The sequence below is a fragment of the Fulmarus glacialis genome, unplaced genomic scaffold, assembly GCF_000690835.1.
Source record: "Fulmarus glacialis isolate BGI_N327 unplaced genomic scaffold, ASM69083v1 scaffold4341, whole genome shotgun sequence".
Lineage (NCBI taxonomy): Eukaryota > Metazoa > Chordata > Aves > Procellariiformes > Procellariidae > Fulmarus > Fulmarus glacialis.
The window spans coordinates 124,604-144,685 of NW_009191804.1; the positions used below are offsets into that span (position 1 = coordinate 124,604).

Genomic DNA, 20,082 nt, shown 5'->3' on the forward strand with positions numbered 1-20,082 from the left:
GATAAAACCAACCTCTTGGGGTTTACAGTTGGTATAGTAGTTTCAGGTCTCACAGCAACAAAAGCTCCTCTTTTTGATATTTGGCCAAAGGAAGGAGCACTGGAATCCTTTAAAGTGAATTCAAATGTCACGAGAAGGAACTTTCACCAGGCACAGGGAGATGACACAATCCCACACTGCGCTGAAAGATTTACATCATGCATCCCGGATATATATTTTCACTAGTATTTTTTCCACAGACTGTTCAAACCTGTGCAAAGCTCAGTATAAGATCATTTACCTTGCTAAAACCCAAAAGTTTTCTCTTGGCTGATTCAATGGCCAGAGCATTCCTTGGGAATAGGACATCTGCCGTCTGTGTCTCAGGAATGACAGAGCGTCAGTGGATTAGACAGCTATACTGTCAAAGGCACTGCTGTGCTTCAAGCCTGAAAAAACAGCACTTCAGCAATGTGATGTTTTATCAGGCATACCATCTCGGGGGAATAGAAATGAATGCTTTCCACACAGTGTATGCTCTGCATGTAAGGATTACTGACAGTAACTCCAGCTGACATGTCTCCATCCAGGTCTAGAAGAATTTAGCAGGTTCATTGCATCATACCTTCCAATTCAAAAGCTATTCAGAGCTGACATACATACTGTCAGAAGCCAGATCCTGCCCCCAAGCAAAAGCAGCTGTACTACTTCTGGTCTCAAACTAGTAATGCTACTAGTTAATACTACTAGTACTCCTCTTACTGCCAAGCCAAGCTGGCTAGCTGGGATGCGTCTGCATCTCTGTCAAGACTAATCCATAATATGGATAAACTGCCCACTGACAAGCAAGAATAGATGCTATTCAAAAGGTGCTAGCTTACATATGAAATGTGGGGTCAAATTTTCTCAGTGTCCAAGTGACAGAAACGTTTATGGGTTATTTTCAGAAACCTCAGTCAACTCCTAAATGTTCAATTTACTTCCCAAAACAGTCCTTAGTTTTACAAAGGATATTTTTTTAGATATTTATGTATCTAAACCCACAACATCCACTGTGCTAGAATGTGAACTTGTCAGGGCATGAAGAAGTTTTAATTATTATTTTTTTAATATCCAACCAGCTCAATCTCATTTATCCTTTGGGACTTCTACAGTCAAGAGACACAAGAATACATTAAGATAAATGTCTCCACTGTATTAAAAGCTGAAGAACATACATAAGCTTAGATCAGTTTTTTCAGAACACCTGAAATGAAACAGAGTACATCTCACCCAACACTTGTCAGTATTATTTCTCTGAACAAACTGTGACTCGTGCACAGCTCACAGGAAAGATTTATCTGCAATGCTCCAAAAACTCCAGAATATACAGCAACTTTTAAAAAAATTCAAAATACATGGTCATTGATCATGATGACTATTCAACACTTGAAATTCCTAATCTTGTCAAATGCTCTAAAGAAAAATTGCACCGCTTCAACTTTCATCAAACCTTCTCTTTAAAGAACACAACCGAAAATCATCAGGAGTTCTCAAAATGTCACATGAAACCATGAACTTCAGTCTGTATTCGGACGTTAGCATAAGTGTTTTATAAATACAGTAACCACACCATAAATGACAATTACTAAGTTCACAATGAAAAAATTCAAAAGATTAAAAAAAAAAAAAGTAGATACTTAGTATGTTAAATATTAGTGACCTATGGGCTAAAGCATTACCTGAAGAGGTACCCATATAGAGGCCTTAATTCACTCTGAAGAACAATGAATCTTGATTTGTATTGACTTGGAGAAAAAAAATCTGGTTGGTGTTTGTATAATTAAGAAGTTTCTCATAACAATAACTGTACACTGGAGACTGTAGTCATGTCATTTCACAATGGTTATGATCTTCATGAGTTTACCATAAAAATAACAATCTTTAAACCACTAGGATGTTTTCAACAGACAAAAATGTTTATTATGAGCAACAGTAAATCATCCATCTCTCTCTCACACATACAAACGCACACACAAAGCATCCACAGAACACATACTTTGGCCCTTCCGAAACACTACAGTTATTGGGATGAGATCTGAGCCTGGCAGTGAGCTCCATCCCCTGTATCCATAACCCCCCTGTGGGTTGAGTGACTTTGTTCAATAAGACGACCATGGAGTGCAGAGAATATTAACATTAGTCATTAGAAGGTGGGTGACATGACCTTACAGTTTCTGATTTCTATTGCAACAGATCTTCCCTTCGAGTCAGAGGTTACTGTGCTTGAGGTGAGACTGGCAACATCAGTTACTCTGCCTGTACACAACCTTTGTCACTGTTCATTTGTTTTCATTAAAAAATCTCTCAAATTTTACTTGAGATGAAAATCCCTTTAGATTGCTGCATAATACATACAAAACTTGCTTTTCACGGGCAGACTTGTTGAAAGTAATTAAAAGAGACACAGGTTTGAAGATCACATATTTTAACCATTGATCTAGTGGTCCAGCTTTGTGCAATAGGATGACAGAAAAGACAAGGATGGCATACGTGAAGATGAGAACTCTGACAGAGTGTTGCTCTGTTAGATTTCTGAGCCTGTCCAATCAGCAGTGGAATATATGGGCCAATCTCCCTATACCATCGAAACCAGGTATCAAAGAACAGATTTCATGGGGCCTGAAAATACGTGAGCCTCTGTTGAAAAGGCTGTCATGATCAATGTCGGAAATCCGCTGCAAAAGACAGAGACACAGGGATGTTCTTCACAGCAAAAGCCCATGGTAACCTAACTGTGGGAACTCCTTGCAGCTCCCATGGAACCTTCCTTATAAAGTTGCTTAGTAGTAACTGTAATTCATTTGCTTTTTATAACTAGTTGAATTTTGATTAGCATTACCTTGCTGTTCACAAATAAGTTAGGTGTTATAAAAAGCAAAGCAAGTCTTACCTGGAATACTCTGTCTCCTCACAGACAGTGCTCCATCAGGTGGCTTTGCCTGGTTTGCAGACTTTGTGTAAGGACTCTCATCTAAACAGAAACAAGCAACACTTCCAGTTACTGTTAAATATGTTAAAAACAACGTAATTTTAACCCAAATACGGTGTGAACTAGCAATGCAGAGCACAAGAGCCTCTGTGAGCTAGATGAGGATGGGTATTTCTGAATGCTGACTCAATGCTCAATGTCGTGTTTAGACTCGATGACAAAGGCTCTGAATAGCAGAGCTGAAAAGGATGGGATAAGACTCAAATCGGAGATAACGCTTAGTTGATGACAGGTTTGATATACAAAGGCCTTTTTGGTTTTAACATAATCATAGAAACTTTCCTTTTTCTCATGTTAAGAAGATTCACATGTCAAAGACTCGAGTGAGAGAGGTACCATCCCTGTTCAGGAGTGAAAGGCTTCCAGAAGCTTTTGAATATTCCGTCTGTAAAGATGCACTGCTTTTCCTTTGGGATCTATCAGTGGGTGGTTCCTTTTCTGTCATAACGATTGAATGGGGAAAACATCAGGAAGCTGTTGCCAAATAGGCCAGGCACATTTATGCCTGAAGAACGGCACTGTGACAGTCTGTGTCTAAATAGGAGGCTACGTGGAACACCTACTGATCAACCTCAGCGCATAAGAGACCACTAATGGTGGGATGAGCAGATGAGTCATCAATTAAAGGCAGCATTATGCAGAAAGTGAGTCACTTCTACATCCCTCTTAAGAGTAGAATGACAATAGGAAAAAACCAACCATATCGTAGCTTTAAAAAGGACAAGCTATAAGCTCAGGAAAGAAATGTGAACAAAGGAGAAGAAATAATATTATGTATTTTATTACTTCAATCAAAAGAACAGAATCAGAAGAAATTAGGCTTCTGTCTTGCTTGTCCTTTAATCGAGTGCTCAAACACTTTAAAGTATCATCAAATCCTTCTATTTGCGTATTTTCCTTCAGGTTGTGAAGGACTGATGAGTTTACAGCATGTGCATGAATACATGCTTAAATACAGATCAATGAGTAAAGGAATCAAAGACTACGTTATCTGGTATAGCATCCTCAGATCAAGTAGAATCATATAAACATTTTCTGGAGAATCAGTTTTTCTTTTCAGCTGATACTCTTGACATTATAAGCCTTCTTTGCTGATTACACTATTTAAGCCTTGCAAAGTCTCAAACTCCTCTAGAAACTTGCATCAAAGACAGCAGTCCATTTTTATTCAAGTGAGATAAGGGTTTGGTCAGCATAATTTAATTTAAAACCAGGTCTCAGAAAGAAGTGGCTAGAAGAGCTCCTTGGCTTTTAAAACCAGAACCTCTGCAATGAACTCTGCTTCTATTAGGTGGGTGCAGTAACAAAAAGCCTAAATGAATTAAAAAAAAAAAAGACGACGAGAAAGGATTATTGTATAGCCATGCACCTTGATGAAAATGCAGCAAGTAATGAAGAACATATATTAGTAAAATACCTCAACAAACAACATAATTGTTTTTTCTACAGTAAAATGAACTCCCATTGCTTTAGGACTACATTGTTACAAGGAGAAAGATAACAGGCTTGACTATATGGTATGCTAGGACAAACTCCAAGAAAATAAAGCTGTCAGCTACAGAAAATACAGAAAAAATATTAACATAGATCCAGCTACACAATTTAAGAAAAAGGTAGACATATAAACCTTTATTCTTCTGTTTGAGGAAAGTGGAAAAGCTAATATTCTTGCATATGCAGAATATACATCCCCTCATTAAAGAAAAAAATTAAAATGAGAGTGAACTAGAGCTTCTGAAGGAAGTAGGATTATCTTTTTTCTTTCATAGAAGAGGCACCGCCGAGCTCAAACTCAAGACAAGGCTCTCTGAACAGCCTTGCTAACTCATATCAATACTAAAAAAAACAGATCTCATCAATAACATGTGGCTTACATGTCCCATCCATTATTACTCATTTGCAGGTGCTGAACATGACAGCAGATAGTGTGAGACACGCATTTTTCTGTTAAAAAGTGGGCAGGAAACATAATGCAGTTTCTCAGGAACCAATGGATGGTGATGACTTTCAGGTCCTATTTGAATGTATGCCCTACCTATGAAAAATCTATCAATTTACAGAACAAAACAGTCCTCTCCTAGTCAGACTTATTACATATGAATTATTTTCATCAGATTGGAGGGCAAAAAGGAAAGAAGAATTTTCACAACCAGACTTTTTTCGTTGAATCTTTGTCACCGAGCAAATGAGTAAATCAGCTACAATCCCACGCTGGAATAGGATTTTCCCAATATTGCACTGCACTAGGAGTACCTGCGGTTATCCTGAGTTCAGAATAAAGGACAAGCCTGCAAATCTTTCTGGTTAACGGCACCAATGAGGGGCGGGGAATGCACGTTCAAATTACTTACTAGGGAGCCTGAGCAAAAAGTCTAGGATTTTCTACTTAACTGGCAGATATGAAAGGTAACTAAGACTGCATATGTAAGTAAGCTAGTATTTTAATTTAAAAATATTAACATTGAAAACTTATCAGATATTTATATGGGTTAGGCATAAACTTTCACAGCAAAAAAAAGAGGCCCAAAAAGTTGCTTTATAAACTTTTGAACCCCTGTTAATGCAAAATACGCCCAATTATTATTGGGAAAGAACAATGAGCCATTGTATCATTGGTGGATTGGGAACTGTTCCCAGGACAGGAAGGAATTCTCTTTCAATGCCCATTTAACAGTAAAATCACACTGCAACATAACTAGAAATCAGTGTAAAGGATTCCCAGAAGCAAAGGAAAACAAATATAACCAACTGGAAAAAGAATGCTAACAGCCTTATTGAGATGCTTATTTGAGACAGGAAAGTAATATAAAGAGCAGACAGATGCAGAAATAGATGCCATCCTAAAAAACAAAGTAACTAAAGAGACAAGGAAGCCCTGATAGCCCTGAAATGTCAGGCACCATTCATGCTGTCAAAAAAGGGAAAAATCTGTTTGTATGTGTCAGCAAAGTTGTATGTGTGGCCACAAGAATTTATTATCAAATTATATTTTGCCCCCATCTGCTCTATAGTTAGCAGGGAGGGTCTTAAAACATGCAAAAATGTCTCATGATAGCAGTGTCTAGAGGGATTTGGCTTGACTGTTTTGTATTACTAGCTTCGCCGTCTACAGCACAGACAGACTTCTTGGAGATTAAACCCAACCCAGAAAGCCAAAACCCTGAAAAAGCAAAAGAGCAAAAGGGTATGAAGCATTCCCCCCACGACGGGAGACAATAAATCAAAATTAGGTAAAGCTGCGATGTATTTAAGACGCCGCACATACAAAGCAGAGGGAGAAACAGGCTCGATTCAGAAGCATACATGTCACCTAGCTACACCCCTAATACTAATATATTATCAGCAGGGAACAAGTCACAGTCCATAAAAAATTCACAGGCCAAACTTCGTCGCCCCTGAGAACAGAAACCCCTTCACCTGCAACACACAGACAGGCAGCTGCAAACCCTGCCGCTCGGTGCACCAGCTCCTGCCTGCTTCTGGAGGAATCGCAATGCAGGTGGCCACGTTCGCTACTGTGGGACTAGCTCAGCTATGCGGATACACTCTTGCAGCTGCATTAATTACATCACTGGCTTTTCCCCCCCCACCCCCTCCTAATTTCCTCTGGCTAAGAGATTAGACAACCCAGGGTAAACAATTTCTAGCAAGTCAGTAGATCATATAAAGGTGACTGCTATGCCAGCAGCTTTCTTCACTCAGTGACTACAGGAAACCAACCCTCTTATGCTGTTAACAGGTGGGGGTCATTTCCCCCCAAAATTCAAACTTTGCATGTTCCTTGCAGTTGTAAATGTGCAATAGTGAACAAGATGCCCACTGTGTTAATTCACCTCCTTTCTGGCAGAACACAGCAATAATCTTGGAGGTGACGCCTTGCAGATTACCGAGATTCTAAACCAGCAAAGCAAAATGATCTTCCTGTTTCCTCCTTTTACTCGTCCTCATAGAACAGCCCCAAATACCGGTAACAGTAGCTCACATATCATCCTTTCAAAGCTCTGCACACAATTCTTCTAATTAAAGACTGCAAAGATAATGATCAAGTGGACAGGCAAGTAGTCCTACTGCTTACAGCTATTACTGTAGGCTTATTGCCTTTAGCTATTGACTGTGAGGCAGATAAAAAGCTTTTTGCACTTTCCTGCCTATTTTTAACCCACTGGCATCTCTATCCCGTAACTGAATGATTCATTCTTTGAGTTAGGGACCATGCTGTGACCCATTTATATCATTCTGTGTTGCTCTTACTATACAGGGGGGCCCCTCTGTCCAAGACTAAAGGCTCTATACACTGTAATAAACCAACAGTAATGTAACCCTACAAAGATTATACACTGGACAATGTGTATAGATATATATAAAGTGCTTGATACTTTATAGTACTATACTTTATATAGAAAAATGACCATATGAAATCTTTAGATATTTGGTGTATTCAGTTTAATATCCTTTGGGGGATACCAACTGGGGACACATAAGAAGGAATAAAAGGAAAGCCTAAGGATATTTCCTCAACAATCAAGGCCAGGAACTCAACATGTCAGGCGGTTTACGGCCACTGAACCATTTGCGTGTCTCTCCAGGTGGCTGTGAAAGCTATTGACACAAGAATGTTGTTTACAGATGTGGTGAAGCCTAAGAACACTCTCTCCTTCAGTTAGAGGATGTTTCCTTCACTGATGCTGCCGCTGCACGTCCAGGCCATAACTACTGAACCCAGTAAACGTGTCCAAATCCTGTGCAGCACCAGAAGGCGACTACGCACAGCTGCGTCCTGTTGAATACGAAGGGGAAGCCGCTTCTCACCCCACTGGGAACAGCTACTGACCAACTCACAGGCTGCCACTTCGGCCCTCCTACGTGGAGAGGAAATGTGAGGATCCTTCACTGTCGTATCTTGTCTCTCCCACACAACAGCTCATTCTCAGCTCTACGCCACCACTCGTACCTGCTCCTCTTCTACAAAGCCTGCGTTCCTCTGGGAGCAGGGAAAATAATGTGGCACCAAATTTGTAAGTGAGGAATTTCAAATGCAGGGGAATTTTTTAATATTAAGGAGCTTAGAAGTTATATTAAATTTTTTCAATAGATGTGGAAGCATTATGAGGGAGACATCTTTCAGTTTTTCATTCTCATCCTTCAACAGCTTACTTGTGTCTCGCAACAGGGTAAGCTGTTCTTTGGCCAAGGGAGAACTGAGTTTAAACCTTTTTAGAGTTTGACCATGTAGCTCCTAAGTAGACTTCAGATTTCAGCAAGTGAAATCTGAGGTGTTCCTCAAACGTTCCCCACTGTGAAGCATCTCCAACTAATGTGAGTCCCAAGACTCCACAAGGAAGCACATTACATCTTCAGCTAGCTACACCTCCAGCTGTTGCAGCGTATGGGAGGAGTAAGATGAACTCCAAGTGTTGATGCTTACACCATTTCGGATAGCACGCACCTCAGACTAGCAAAGAATCACATACCTGTAGAGAGGTAGAGGATGACAACACAACAAATTGTCAAGAGGATGATTACAAGATTACAAGAGAAGAACATCCCCAAGATTAGTTTCTCAAAAATTAAAAGCACACGGGTCACAGTTATTACTTCAGGCATTCCTAGATCTGTAATATCCCATTCACAAAAATTTGCCACTCCTTAACTTTATAATGTAGAATATTTTTCACTAAAAGCAACAGATTTTTATGAATCCTGCCAGTACAGCACAAAATACCATAGGTTCTCATACTTCCTACATCTGAAACTTATCCTGAATTTTATCTTTAAATGGCATAAAGCTCAGCATTATCCAAAAGCATCATTTTTGGCACAGTATCATACCAGTGACAGTTGGTAAATTCTGAGCTACAGCATTCTCGGTTATCCCCACAGCTTGCAGCTGGAGGCTTTCACAGATAAAAATAAACATGTATCCACTGATGTCTGTGGTTTACAGAAGCTCTGAAGTTGAGGAAGGCTTACACAGAATCTCAGTACAACTTTCAGAACCATTCCTGAAGCAACTCACTCTCTTCTAAACTCAGACCTTTCTGTCAAAGATCTTCCATTCTGTAAGAAAGCTGAAATATTTACTGAAGCTGGGACTTGAACCCCGGTCTCACATTCATAGACAAGTACCCAAACTCCTAGCTACACAATCATTCAGTCTTGCTTGCTCGCTCTGATCAATGTTTTAGGTATGTCATACAAAGTAAAAAATATTAAAGCTATCTCCTCTACAATCAATTCCAAGCCCTGCACTGCATCAGGCAGAAGAGGGAATCTGAACTTAAGATCCCCTGTATACCTGTGAGTAGCACAGCCACTACAAAGTCATCATGACCACTCTAGAAAAAAGCCCCTGATCTCACTTAAGCTCATCTCCTCAATTCCAGTTTTTTGTTTCTTGTAAAAGTGCATAAACATTTTCTCTGAACTGTTACAAATTCTGGAAAATGTAATTTTCAGGTTGATCTACAGCAATGGGAAGGGAAAATACCGAGAAGGGTTATCACACTTGCCCTACAGCTTCCAGCTGAGAGGACTTCTGTTAAAGACAGTGGACAAATCTTTTCCCTGAATTTAAAGACCAAATAATTCTGAATGAGAACTGACTAAGTAACTCTGAATATTTATGCAATACCCCGATCAATGTAACCAATAGCAGTCACAGTCAGTAGATAGATACCAATACAACTTAAACTGAATCCGTAACAGCTATAACAGCTGTAAACGAATCATAGCAAGAATATTACTACCCAGACTTTTTTCCTTTTTTTTTTTTTTTTTTTTACTATATATCAGAAGCTCATAAAGTTAACTGGAAATTCTAAAACTCTGGTAAGCTTTACAATTGAATTATTGAATACACTTGAATTGATAAGCCACATTGAAATTTGTTGGGAAGCAATGAATAGTGGGAATTTTACTTTGGCTGTTGATGGGAAATTTGGCACAAATATTTTTAGCCTGGCGTAACTTTTATTCTTAATAACTGTTATTGACAACAATAATGAAAAAATATCTCAGAGAATGTATTCTTTCTGGGAAAGGAGGATGTTTTTAAAAGATTTGCTTTTAAATAATGCAAAAGTCTAGAGAAAAATTAACATCCTGGAACATTCATGGTTACCACAATGTCACCGCAGCTGTGTCAGAGCGTAATGGACTATAAACAGTTGAAAAAAGAAATGAAATTGGCTAAGTTCTTTCAGCAGATGTATAATGTACAGATTTTGAATGTATATGCTTCATGAAACAACAAAATGTCAACAATTTGCTTTGCCCATATGCTAATCCTTTCAGACTTGTTATGGGAGCTCCAACCATGAAAGAAAGCATTAATTTTTCCTACTGGTGCAGAGGAATAACAATTTTTCGAGTTCCTTTTAGAGCTATGGCTTCAATCACTTCCAATGAGATTTCATTTTTGAAATGGCAATGCTGCTCTTCGAAGCAGTGCTTAGAAATATCTAAAATTTCCTAAGAGTTACATGTAAAGCAGCCATTAATGAACTAGGCTCCAAGTAGGACAAATATGAATGTCTTTAATCTTAATCCTTTCTTATCAAACTCTGTGCTCAGTGCTCTCCAGCAGTCTTTATTAAGAAAACATAGGGTTTCAAATGCTTCCATAAGTAACATTTGTTGGTGTGTGTGACATGGAAGAACTATGAGAAGGAAGAGTTAGAATAGCTCCTCTGGTAATTTTCTTTCTGACATTTAGCAGATGTGTCCTCTGGTTTTCTTAGAAACTTAATTTTAACAGTTATAGCACCCAATGAGTAACTGTGTTGTCTCTCTAAAGTGAAAATTTATTCCATTTTATTATACTTTATGTAAATTTAATTCTCTTTTTTCTGAATTATATGGTTACTTGTTACAGTAGCAGCTCAGTTTTAATCTAGAAGCAAGAGAAGTAGGGTACTGTAATTATGCATAACCATGAATCCATTTCCTATTGATATTTACAATACCTCAGCAAGCTTGACCATTTGAAAAATGATCTTTTTCCCCCGAAGTTTGCTGGTCCAAAGTTAATTTCCTAAGCCCATGCTTATGTACCTGAATGGAAATGCTTAGTTTCCAAAATGGCTCAGTACGTGGATCTCCTCCCAAAGCGATTTTGCTCAGGAAAATTCAGAACTTTCCAAGACCATCTAAAACATGCAGGATTCTGCAGAAAGCTGAAAACATGTCTCGAGAGATATTAGCATATGGTGAAAGTCACTTCAGTGGATAACCTAATAAAGAAGTAATCCTATTTAAATAATACCCCAGCCACAAACTACTTCAAATCTGAAAAATATGTCTTTTTGTTTATACAGCATCAAGTATTTGTTAAAAGATTAAACTCAAATGCCATAAACCAGAATCATTACTGAATCGTTACATAATTTTAGGATTCAAAGTGAGTTTCACCCTGTTGTCTTGAGCTTCTGTTTATTATTTCTGGAAATAATACAGGCATCACATAAGTGAAATAGGTGAAGCTTAACCAGAGCAGATAGAAACTGAAGAAGGTGGGAAAGTGAAAAAGCTCAAAGAAACTGAAAATGTAAACTATTTTCCCCTATGAGACAGTTCGGGATTTTTCTGTACATGTAACTTCTGCAGACAACCTTATTCTAGAGCATGGGGCTATAATCCTTTTCGTTTAAAAGGAAATTCCTAAGTGACACAGATCTCACTGACAGGAAACAATTCCAGATATTCAAGCTACACTTTTTGTTCTGAACACTCATCATTTGTTAGGAGTTGCATCTTGGTCCATAGGAAGGTTTTGTTGTCCTCCCCCCATGTGTGTTTAGGAACACCACATCACTCTGAAGTACTGCTGCACACTGGCACTGTGTGTGGGGGCCATACATGAGCTTTTCGGGGGGAAAAAAAAAATTGAAAACTGTTTTCTTTATGAAGTTCTAATAATTAAAAGATTCAATTACATTGTTTAACATTGGTAAATGCTAAATCAGCATCCCTCACGAATACTTGAGCCAAACTTGACAGAGAAACACCAATGTCAAGAAGATGATAAAAGTTCCAGCAAGGCTCCTGGAGAAGGGAGCTGAGCAAAGGACCTGAGTCAAGGCAGCGGCTGAGGGCCAGAAAACCAGATGGCGTTAATGCCACACCTCACGGAAAAACACTTTTATGAACAGGTATTTACCTTAAAAATACATCAATGACCTTAAGGTTACCTTTCATTCTCTACCTTTGGTTCAGCTACCCCTTCCAGATGGGATTTTGTGATAGCTGAATAGGGGAAAAGGGGCCAAGCCGTATCCCCTGGCTCCTGGATAATGCCCTCAAGCTAAGCCACCGTGCTCCTGACTGCCATGGCTGCCCACCACCATGCCTTCTTGGAACAAAAGGCAATCGGCTTCCTGGCCGGCAGCATTTCACTGTATATTAACAAAAGATGACATGTGGTAATATCTGCTATTACATTTGTGGATAAAATGCAACAGGAGAAATACATACTGGTCATTTGAGCTGTGCATACCCTGCATGGCACCTCCACTGTACCAGCAGATGTTAACAGCAACTTTCTTGTGCATCAAAACCGTTCCTGTGCTTTCTTAGCCCAATCTTGGCAGAGGTTTTCCCTGCAGTCTGACTGCTTGAAACTTAGAAAGTAGAAGAGATGTTTAAAACTGCTGTTAGATTCTTTTAAAGCTTTCTGATTTTCCATTGGGGGAAATAAAATTCTATATTCCCTCTTCCCATCAGTATATATATGGATAATGATCTTCTAGGAGTACCTGCGGGGAAGACACCTTCCACCTTCTACCTGTGCAGACCGTAACGCATAGCAGACCAGGAACATCTGCTGTCATTGCAGTTGACAGAGACTGGGGATGAGAGGATGTCAACTAGGAACTTCTTTACTGCATGCCAGGGAAGAAGCAGCTAGTTGTGTGTGTGCTGGGGGAAGGCAAAGATAGAGGTAATAGCTTAGACAGTGAGGCCGTCACTCAAGTTGCATAAAAAGTAAGCAAAATATGTTAAACTGTTTAGAAAACAGGAGTTTAGTTTGCTTCAGGAAAAATAAGAATAAGCAAAGTCACAACACTATGTTCAAAGACAAGAAGTTAGGAATGGTAATTTTTTCATGAGGTTATTTATCCCGCCTCCATTACAGTGCTGTACTAATGCTATTTGCAGTAAATTATATCATGTATTTTTCAGCCTACTTGTGTCTGTAAGTGTCTCTAGTGATGACATCTCCATCGCTTTCCTTTGGAGACGGCTCCACAGGATGCATCAGATCTCACAGCTGGAAAACAGTTCCCTCCATCAGTCTACAATTTTCTTTCCTTGCTTTAACTGTCATTCCATTACTCCTAATAACATTCTTCCCCTCTTCTGAAGATCTTATTAAAAAAAAAAAAATCTCTCATGTACTGTTCATTCCAGAAATCAGAGATTACTGTGTTTACTGCTTTAGGCTCGGATCCTACCAGTTCTTCTTACTGGGCATGACTTACCACAAAGATAGGCTGATCTTGTCACCAAAACCTGGTGTACATGCTGACTTTGTACTGGGATATCCATTTGGTGAAGAGTGGAACTATTTTTTTAAACCAAAAATTGGCACAAGTGTAACTCTGGTATGGACAACATTAAGAGTAAAGCATACTTCTGCATCTTAGTAATATGTTGTATAAATTTACAGCATTACAGTTATCCTTTTTAATCCCACAAACAAGCTTTATTTGATTCATAAAACAATTCTAACACTGCCACTAGGAGCTGCATAAACATTATATCAGTACCAGCATATTTATATTGGCACGCTGGTGGGATTGCCCCACTTATTTATAGTCCAAATGACGCACATTAGTCCAAATTGGCACGGCTCAAGCTTAGCGAAAAACTGATCTTTCAGAATGCACTTCTTTCAGGAGTCAGGCTATAAACCTGTCACCTTCCTCGTGCCCTTGTGAAATACTCTCCTACTTTCAGCCCCTACCCTGGAAAAGTTTACTCTATATATCCACAAAGACTGTGCAGTAACTTTGACTAAGTTCAATGGTCAGGAAAATTTCACTATTTTTAGAAGCTGTGACAAGTTTGAACACAGTGCAGAGCAAGAGTCTTTTGAAATAAAGTGCTGTGTGCTTTTAGGAGTGGGAACAAAGCATAGTAACAAAAGAGATGTCAAGTTGACAAAACAATATATACATATTTGTTTTACTTAAAGCTCACATAAAGCCTAGGCCACCTTCTGTGCTCCAGACAGTATCTATCCATGCACCCGGTTCTTTACGGCAAGCCTTTTAACCTGTCAAATACTCTTTATTTGCCAGTGCCTCCCGAGTCCTATTTAATCTTAAACCTTATTTAGGGCAAGCAGTTCACTGTCTGCAGTATTCCTCAAATTCTGTAAAATGGTAATTATTAGAATTATTAGGGTAATTGCTTGCCCACATCTTTGCCTACATGCAACTTAGCCCATGTCTGAATCAGCTTTTTGTAATCCTATGGAAAACACAACAATAAAGAAAGAGATACAGATGGATGTGTGACATACATCAAAAATTATACCCCCATAACCTTCAAGAAGGCAGGCAAATAATTATTTATCTTTTCATGCGCCGATCCCCCAAGCTTTTTAATCAGGACTCCTTCTCCTTTAGGAATTCACAGCTGCACCTTTACAACGTCTTTGGCTCTGAAGCTCCTAGAAACGACGACAGCATCAACCTATCGCCTACCACAACTGCAGGAAGAATAAACACGGATTTTGTTTTTTCATAGTGTGAAAACACTACTTAAACTTTTTGTCCAAAAACTACAGTAATGGTGAGGTAATTATTAAATCTTTCTCTGTATTACCAGTGTATTGCCAGCACTTTCAGATCCATCATAATGTGCGTGTGTGCATGCACATGTGCTTAATTTTAATGACAAGTTTAGTCAATTCGTAAAATAATTTCAAAACAGACAGCAGAAAGCAATTAAAAATAATAGGAAATCTCACACATTAAAAATAGCTCGAACCAACCTGACACAGTATCAGCAGAAACATGGCGTTTAAGGCAGAAGCTCAAACAAACCGTCCGGACTTGCCACATTCTGAAGGTCAAACAAGCCCTGATTTTGGCAGACCAACAGCATGATGAATGCCAGCGTCCAGATCACTCTATCATGGCCAGTCTGTGCTCTATCCAGGTTTTTATAATGAAGGACTGAGGGAAACCAAGCTGATTTTAGATGCCAGAACAGAATATAGGCAATTAATAAGACACGCTGTGTAAGACTTCAGACCCAAGCAAGTGCTAAATATATTAACATCTGGACACTATGCAGCCAATGAAATACATTTGTAATAAGCTCCGGAAAAAAAAAGGTTAAGCCAAATAGGCCACACCGTTATTTCACAAAGACACTACATTCTTCATTATCTGAAGTCTCCAAAAGGAGAGCCTGGTGCAGAATACAGTACACTGCCATTGGGAAGATAGGGAGAAATATTCAAGATAAGAAATGACAGAAAATACTAAAACTGCAATTCGTAAGCAAGAACAGAGCAAAATGCTTTCAACTACTTGCTGTAGCTTTGAAATCCAAAAGACAACAATATCTTATTAGCCATATCAGGAAGTGTCCATATAGCCAGCATCACCACCCCTATCAACCAGAAGATACAACTGCAGGCAGCTGGAATTTTATTAACCAAATCAACAAGAAAACACAGAGGACAGGACCTGTATCAATAACCGGAGCAAGATGTCTGATAGATGACAGTAGAAGTTGATCTTTAAGGTATTTCAAGAAACAACTGGTATTTAAAAAAAATGCCAATGATTCCAAGCTATGATTTCCATACTGCACGAAACAAGCCCTTTGCTGCAGAGTCAAAGATCTGAACACACTCATTAAGACTGCAAGAACAGCAAAGCAAGCCACTGAGACCCATAAGAATTGCTGGTTAAGGCAGTGGCTTTTAACCTGTTGTCTGTGGAGCCCTGAGAGATCACAGACTACTGTGCCACATCTCTTGAAAGGTCCCTAAGAAAAAAAGATGCCTTTACTCTGTACTGCAATCTAATTATGGAACATATCTATCAAGATGTGCAATACCACTAAGTATCTAAACAAAGAAGAATGAAGCCATTAAGACTAACAGGCACAGTCGGCTGCCCCAGGCTGCTCCAAGAGACTGAAAAAAGCAAGTTTCTGCACTCCACAGCCAACACATTCTGCCTTCCAGGTCTTATAAAGGCTTGAAAATATGCATTGGTTTTGGCTGGCTAGAAATGTAAATACTTCCGAAAACATTTCTTAATAGGAGTTAGGACAGGAGTTAGTTCTTCTGCTGACTGCAGAAGAAATATTGTTAACTCCTCTGATGGACAGTGCCTGTTCGATGTGCTTTCAAGCCTCCCTGGTGCATCCTTTAAGAAGAGAGCATGGGGAGGAGGTGCAGTCCCCCGGAGGAAGGGAGTCTTGCTTCTACTATGGGAGTGCATAAGCACGTAGAGGGATGGAAGCATCAGCAGGGCAGGGTGTAGTGGATGGAAGAAAGCAGAAAGCAAAGGCTGACAATAAGAACCACTGGTGAATGTGCTGCATGAGCACTGAACAGAAGGACCTCCTGGGGACCCGAGAAGCTCTTGCAGAGTTTGTATTAAATAAATGAATAAATAAATAAATAGAACCTGTGTAGTCCAAAAGTCTTGCTTGGTGGGGGGGAAAGGGAAGACTGCTTACTATAAACTACAGGTCTAGGCAGATTTATTTTAAAAATAACCTGGGTTCCCATCAGTCACTTTAAAAAATAAACACATTAAAACACACCAAAAGAGGTCTTCCAGCAGAAAGAACTGCCTTTCACTACACATAATATAGGACTTGCTTAAATCATTCTTTGTGAGGCTTATAAAACATCTTGCTAACACTTCCCTCTTGTCTCCTATACTCCACAAAAATTCCATTACTATTCCTGTCTTCTTGCCTTAAGAGAATAAATAATAATAAGCTCATTGTCTACGAGGTTTATGGGTGTTCAAAGTTGCCAGTCACCTGCCATTTCCATGCAAGTATAAACCCAAGCAGACTTGCCCTTGAGGGAGCTGTAGGGCAGCTGAGCTAGTGGTACTGACCCTAGGCTTTCTGAAAACCCATATTGTCTCAGAGCTTAACATAAAAATGTTGCTCTTGCCGTCAAAAGAGGCTTCCACTGAACAGCTCTGTGAAAGCAGCTCCCACACCTCATACTCCTGTATAAGGTCAGACCAGAGGCGAGGAATGCTAAGTAACAGAGCTGTGCTTTTGCATGTTCCACAGCAGCATTCATTCTGCCTGCTTCCTTGTGTCCACACTCCTTCCCTTCGTAGGGGCATTACATTTTAACAGCATATGTGGAATAGAAGGAATAAAAAAGGAGATGAGGTCTGACAGAAAACGTAACAGAAAATAAATATATCCAATGCATAGGATGCTGTGTGTCAGATAAAGAAGAGGGAGAGAAGAGGAAAACAAAATCAAATCAGGTTGCAGAGGGAAAAGAAAGGAAGGAACAGTATGGAGGGATGAATGGGAAGAGACTAATCCCACTTCTCAACTCCTTCTCAATCCCCTCCTAAGCTCCTCTAACAAGCTATATCTCCTTTGTTAATTACACAGTAGAACTGAAGCAGCCTGATTTGAAATCTGCAGAAGTTAAAAGTCCTCAGCTTTGAGTGTCTATTCCTAATAGCAAAAGGCCAAATAAAACACTGAAGAAGCTGATTTGACAAGAGACACCAGGACATCAGTATCACAAAAAGAATTAATACTTTGCTACTTTCTCTTCCCAAGCTGTCTCCTCTGCTTCTGGGCTAACGCTCCTCCCTGTGAGAAGCAAATGAATAAGGGAGCTAGCAAGAGCTGTATACATTTTCTATCACCATCACCAGCTCAAAGAAACTAAGTGGGAACTGAGAACAAGGTATGAAGTTCAGGAAACAAAACCCCTTAATACTTTTTCCACCATGCAGGAATTTTTGGTTCAGATGCTTTCATTAATATTCCACTTAGAAGAGAAGCACAGATATCAATGACTGTTACTGCTAGCATTATATGGATGGAATAAAAATAATAGAAGTGTCAATGACAACCTAAAGACAAACCAAAGGTAACATAAAGACTCAGCACAGAAAATATTTCTTTAACCACCACTGTTCTGTACAATTTTTCCTTTCTAGTATGATTTTTTTCAGGGACTGGATTAGCCTCAGGATTGCTCCCATCACTTCGAGTATAAAATAAAAGTCTATTGAGACTTGCATGTAAAAAGTTAATTAAAAGGTCAATAAAATGAACTACAGAGATCAAACAACGTCTATTCCCCAAGTTCATGCCAAGATCCATATACATGTAATGTTTCATACAAACTACGTAAGTTATTTCATGATGTTCTTTTCAATAAAAATGATGATGAAGAATAAAATGTTCCCATTATCCTTTACTAATAGATTTATTCAAAGTAAATCAGAAGTTAAAAAAAGTAAGTTAAACATAAAAGGATTATTCTATTCATTGACATTGCCAGGATAATATCTACAGTTCAGTCAGATTGGCTACTATGCCAATAGTAAAAGCAGTATTTTCCTTTAAGCCCCTGCTCTGAAAAGTATGTCAATTTAAGGGATCATTTGTGCCTATTAAAGCCCAGCAAAAAGACAGTGGGACTTCAAAGTTAGCAGGATGCTTTAGATTCAAACACGGGTTGGATGCTCTCCTGATTGGGGCTGCTTTCCTTAAGTGGGATTACATGCCCTGGTTTTGCAGATATTCAGGCACATGCATAGCTTTTTGCTCTCTAAGTCCATTGTGAAAATCAAGGTGTACTCACCATGAATACCTTCTTCTGTGCGGCTATGTCATATCATGTTTTATAATGTAATGATAATGTAATAATATAATGTTTTGTAATGTAAGTATGCAAAAATCCATCACAAGTCATACCCTGTCATTTCTAAACACATTTCTAAAACCTGGAACTTAATACTAAGCTCCTAAATGCAGCTACGGCAAAACAGACCACTATTGTAGTGGGTTCCCACTGAATACACTGGCAAACTGCAGTGAGCATGGCTGTGTGCAAGTCTGACATGCAACTTCTATGTAAGAATCCAAAAATGGATACTGAAAGTCATACATTCATCATTTTAGTCTATTTTAAAAAGAATACTGTAACATTTATTCTCAAAAAGCTCATAAAAACAAATACTCCCAACACAGAGATTTATGATACAAAACAATACCAATTTCAGAACAACAGCACTTTGATATAAAAAGGCCGTGAAAGATCATCCAGCATTTTGGTATAAACACACAATCTATTTTGAAATTCCCAGATGTGTGGGCTACCATCCCTTTCTTCGAAGATTTTATCTGATGTGTGCTCATACACACTTTAAAATAGACTGAGGTCTATTAAAGTGCATCAACGTCCTGAAAGAGATGAGGCTGTGATCCGTTCATGCGTATAGACAGTGAGCTATGGACAAATGCCACCATTGTAGTGGCTTTCCATTTAAAAAACCCCCAACCTTATTTCCTTAATTTCCCTCCTCTGCCCTAATTTACCCTAACATTTAAAGACTTCCTAACCATTTACACATTCTTTGCAGTTAATCTCCAGTCTCACATGACTTTTAGCCTTTCCTAGTGTACTACGGAAAACAATGAATTTGCGAGCAGATAAACGATAGAGTAGTGCGCATTTGTAAAGGCATGGGTGCTGATTTGACTGACTGAGTCCTTTTATGAAATCTCGGCTAAATGAACAGAGAGGAGCCATCATGGATTATAATTAAAATTACAGCTCCACTGCACAATCTTAGTCAATCATAATTTCTTCATGTTGCTATTTTAGCTTGCCAAAAAAAACCCCAACCCCGGTAGTTTTCTAGCTCCCCATATGACTTATAATATCCCTAGTCCATTGTCACTTTTTCTTCCCTTGCCAATTCAGGTCAGTACACTGAAAATCCTCAGGACACCCCACAGAGTATAATACTTTACACCTAACAGTGGCACTGACAAATATCAAGGATGGAGAAAGAAATTTTAATTTAGCTGATGGGTTC

At 39.0% G+C, this 20,082-nt stretch overlaps 1 protein-coding gene across 1 annotated transcript in view; it reads right to left on the minus strand.

Moving 5' to 3' along the window:
• The window catches only part of GRIP1 (glutamate receptor interacting protein 1), a 129,952-nt gene that overhangs the window by 106,115 nt on the left and 3,755 nt on the right, over positions 1 to 20,082 (minus strand). Inside the window, exon 4 of the mRNA XM_009586815.1 lies at positions 2,912 to 2,992. Coding sequence (XP_009585110.1) covers positions 2,912 to 2,992 — 81 coding nt within the window. The remainder of the gene's footprint in view (positions 1 to 2,911; positions 2,993 to 20,082) is intronic.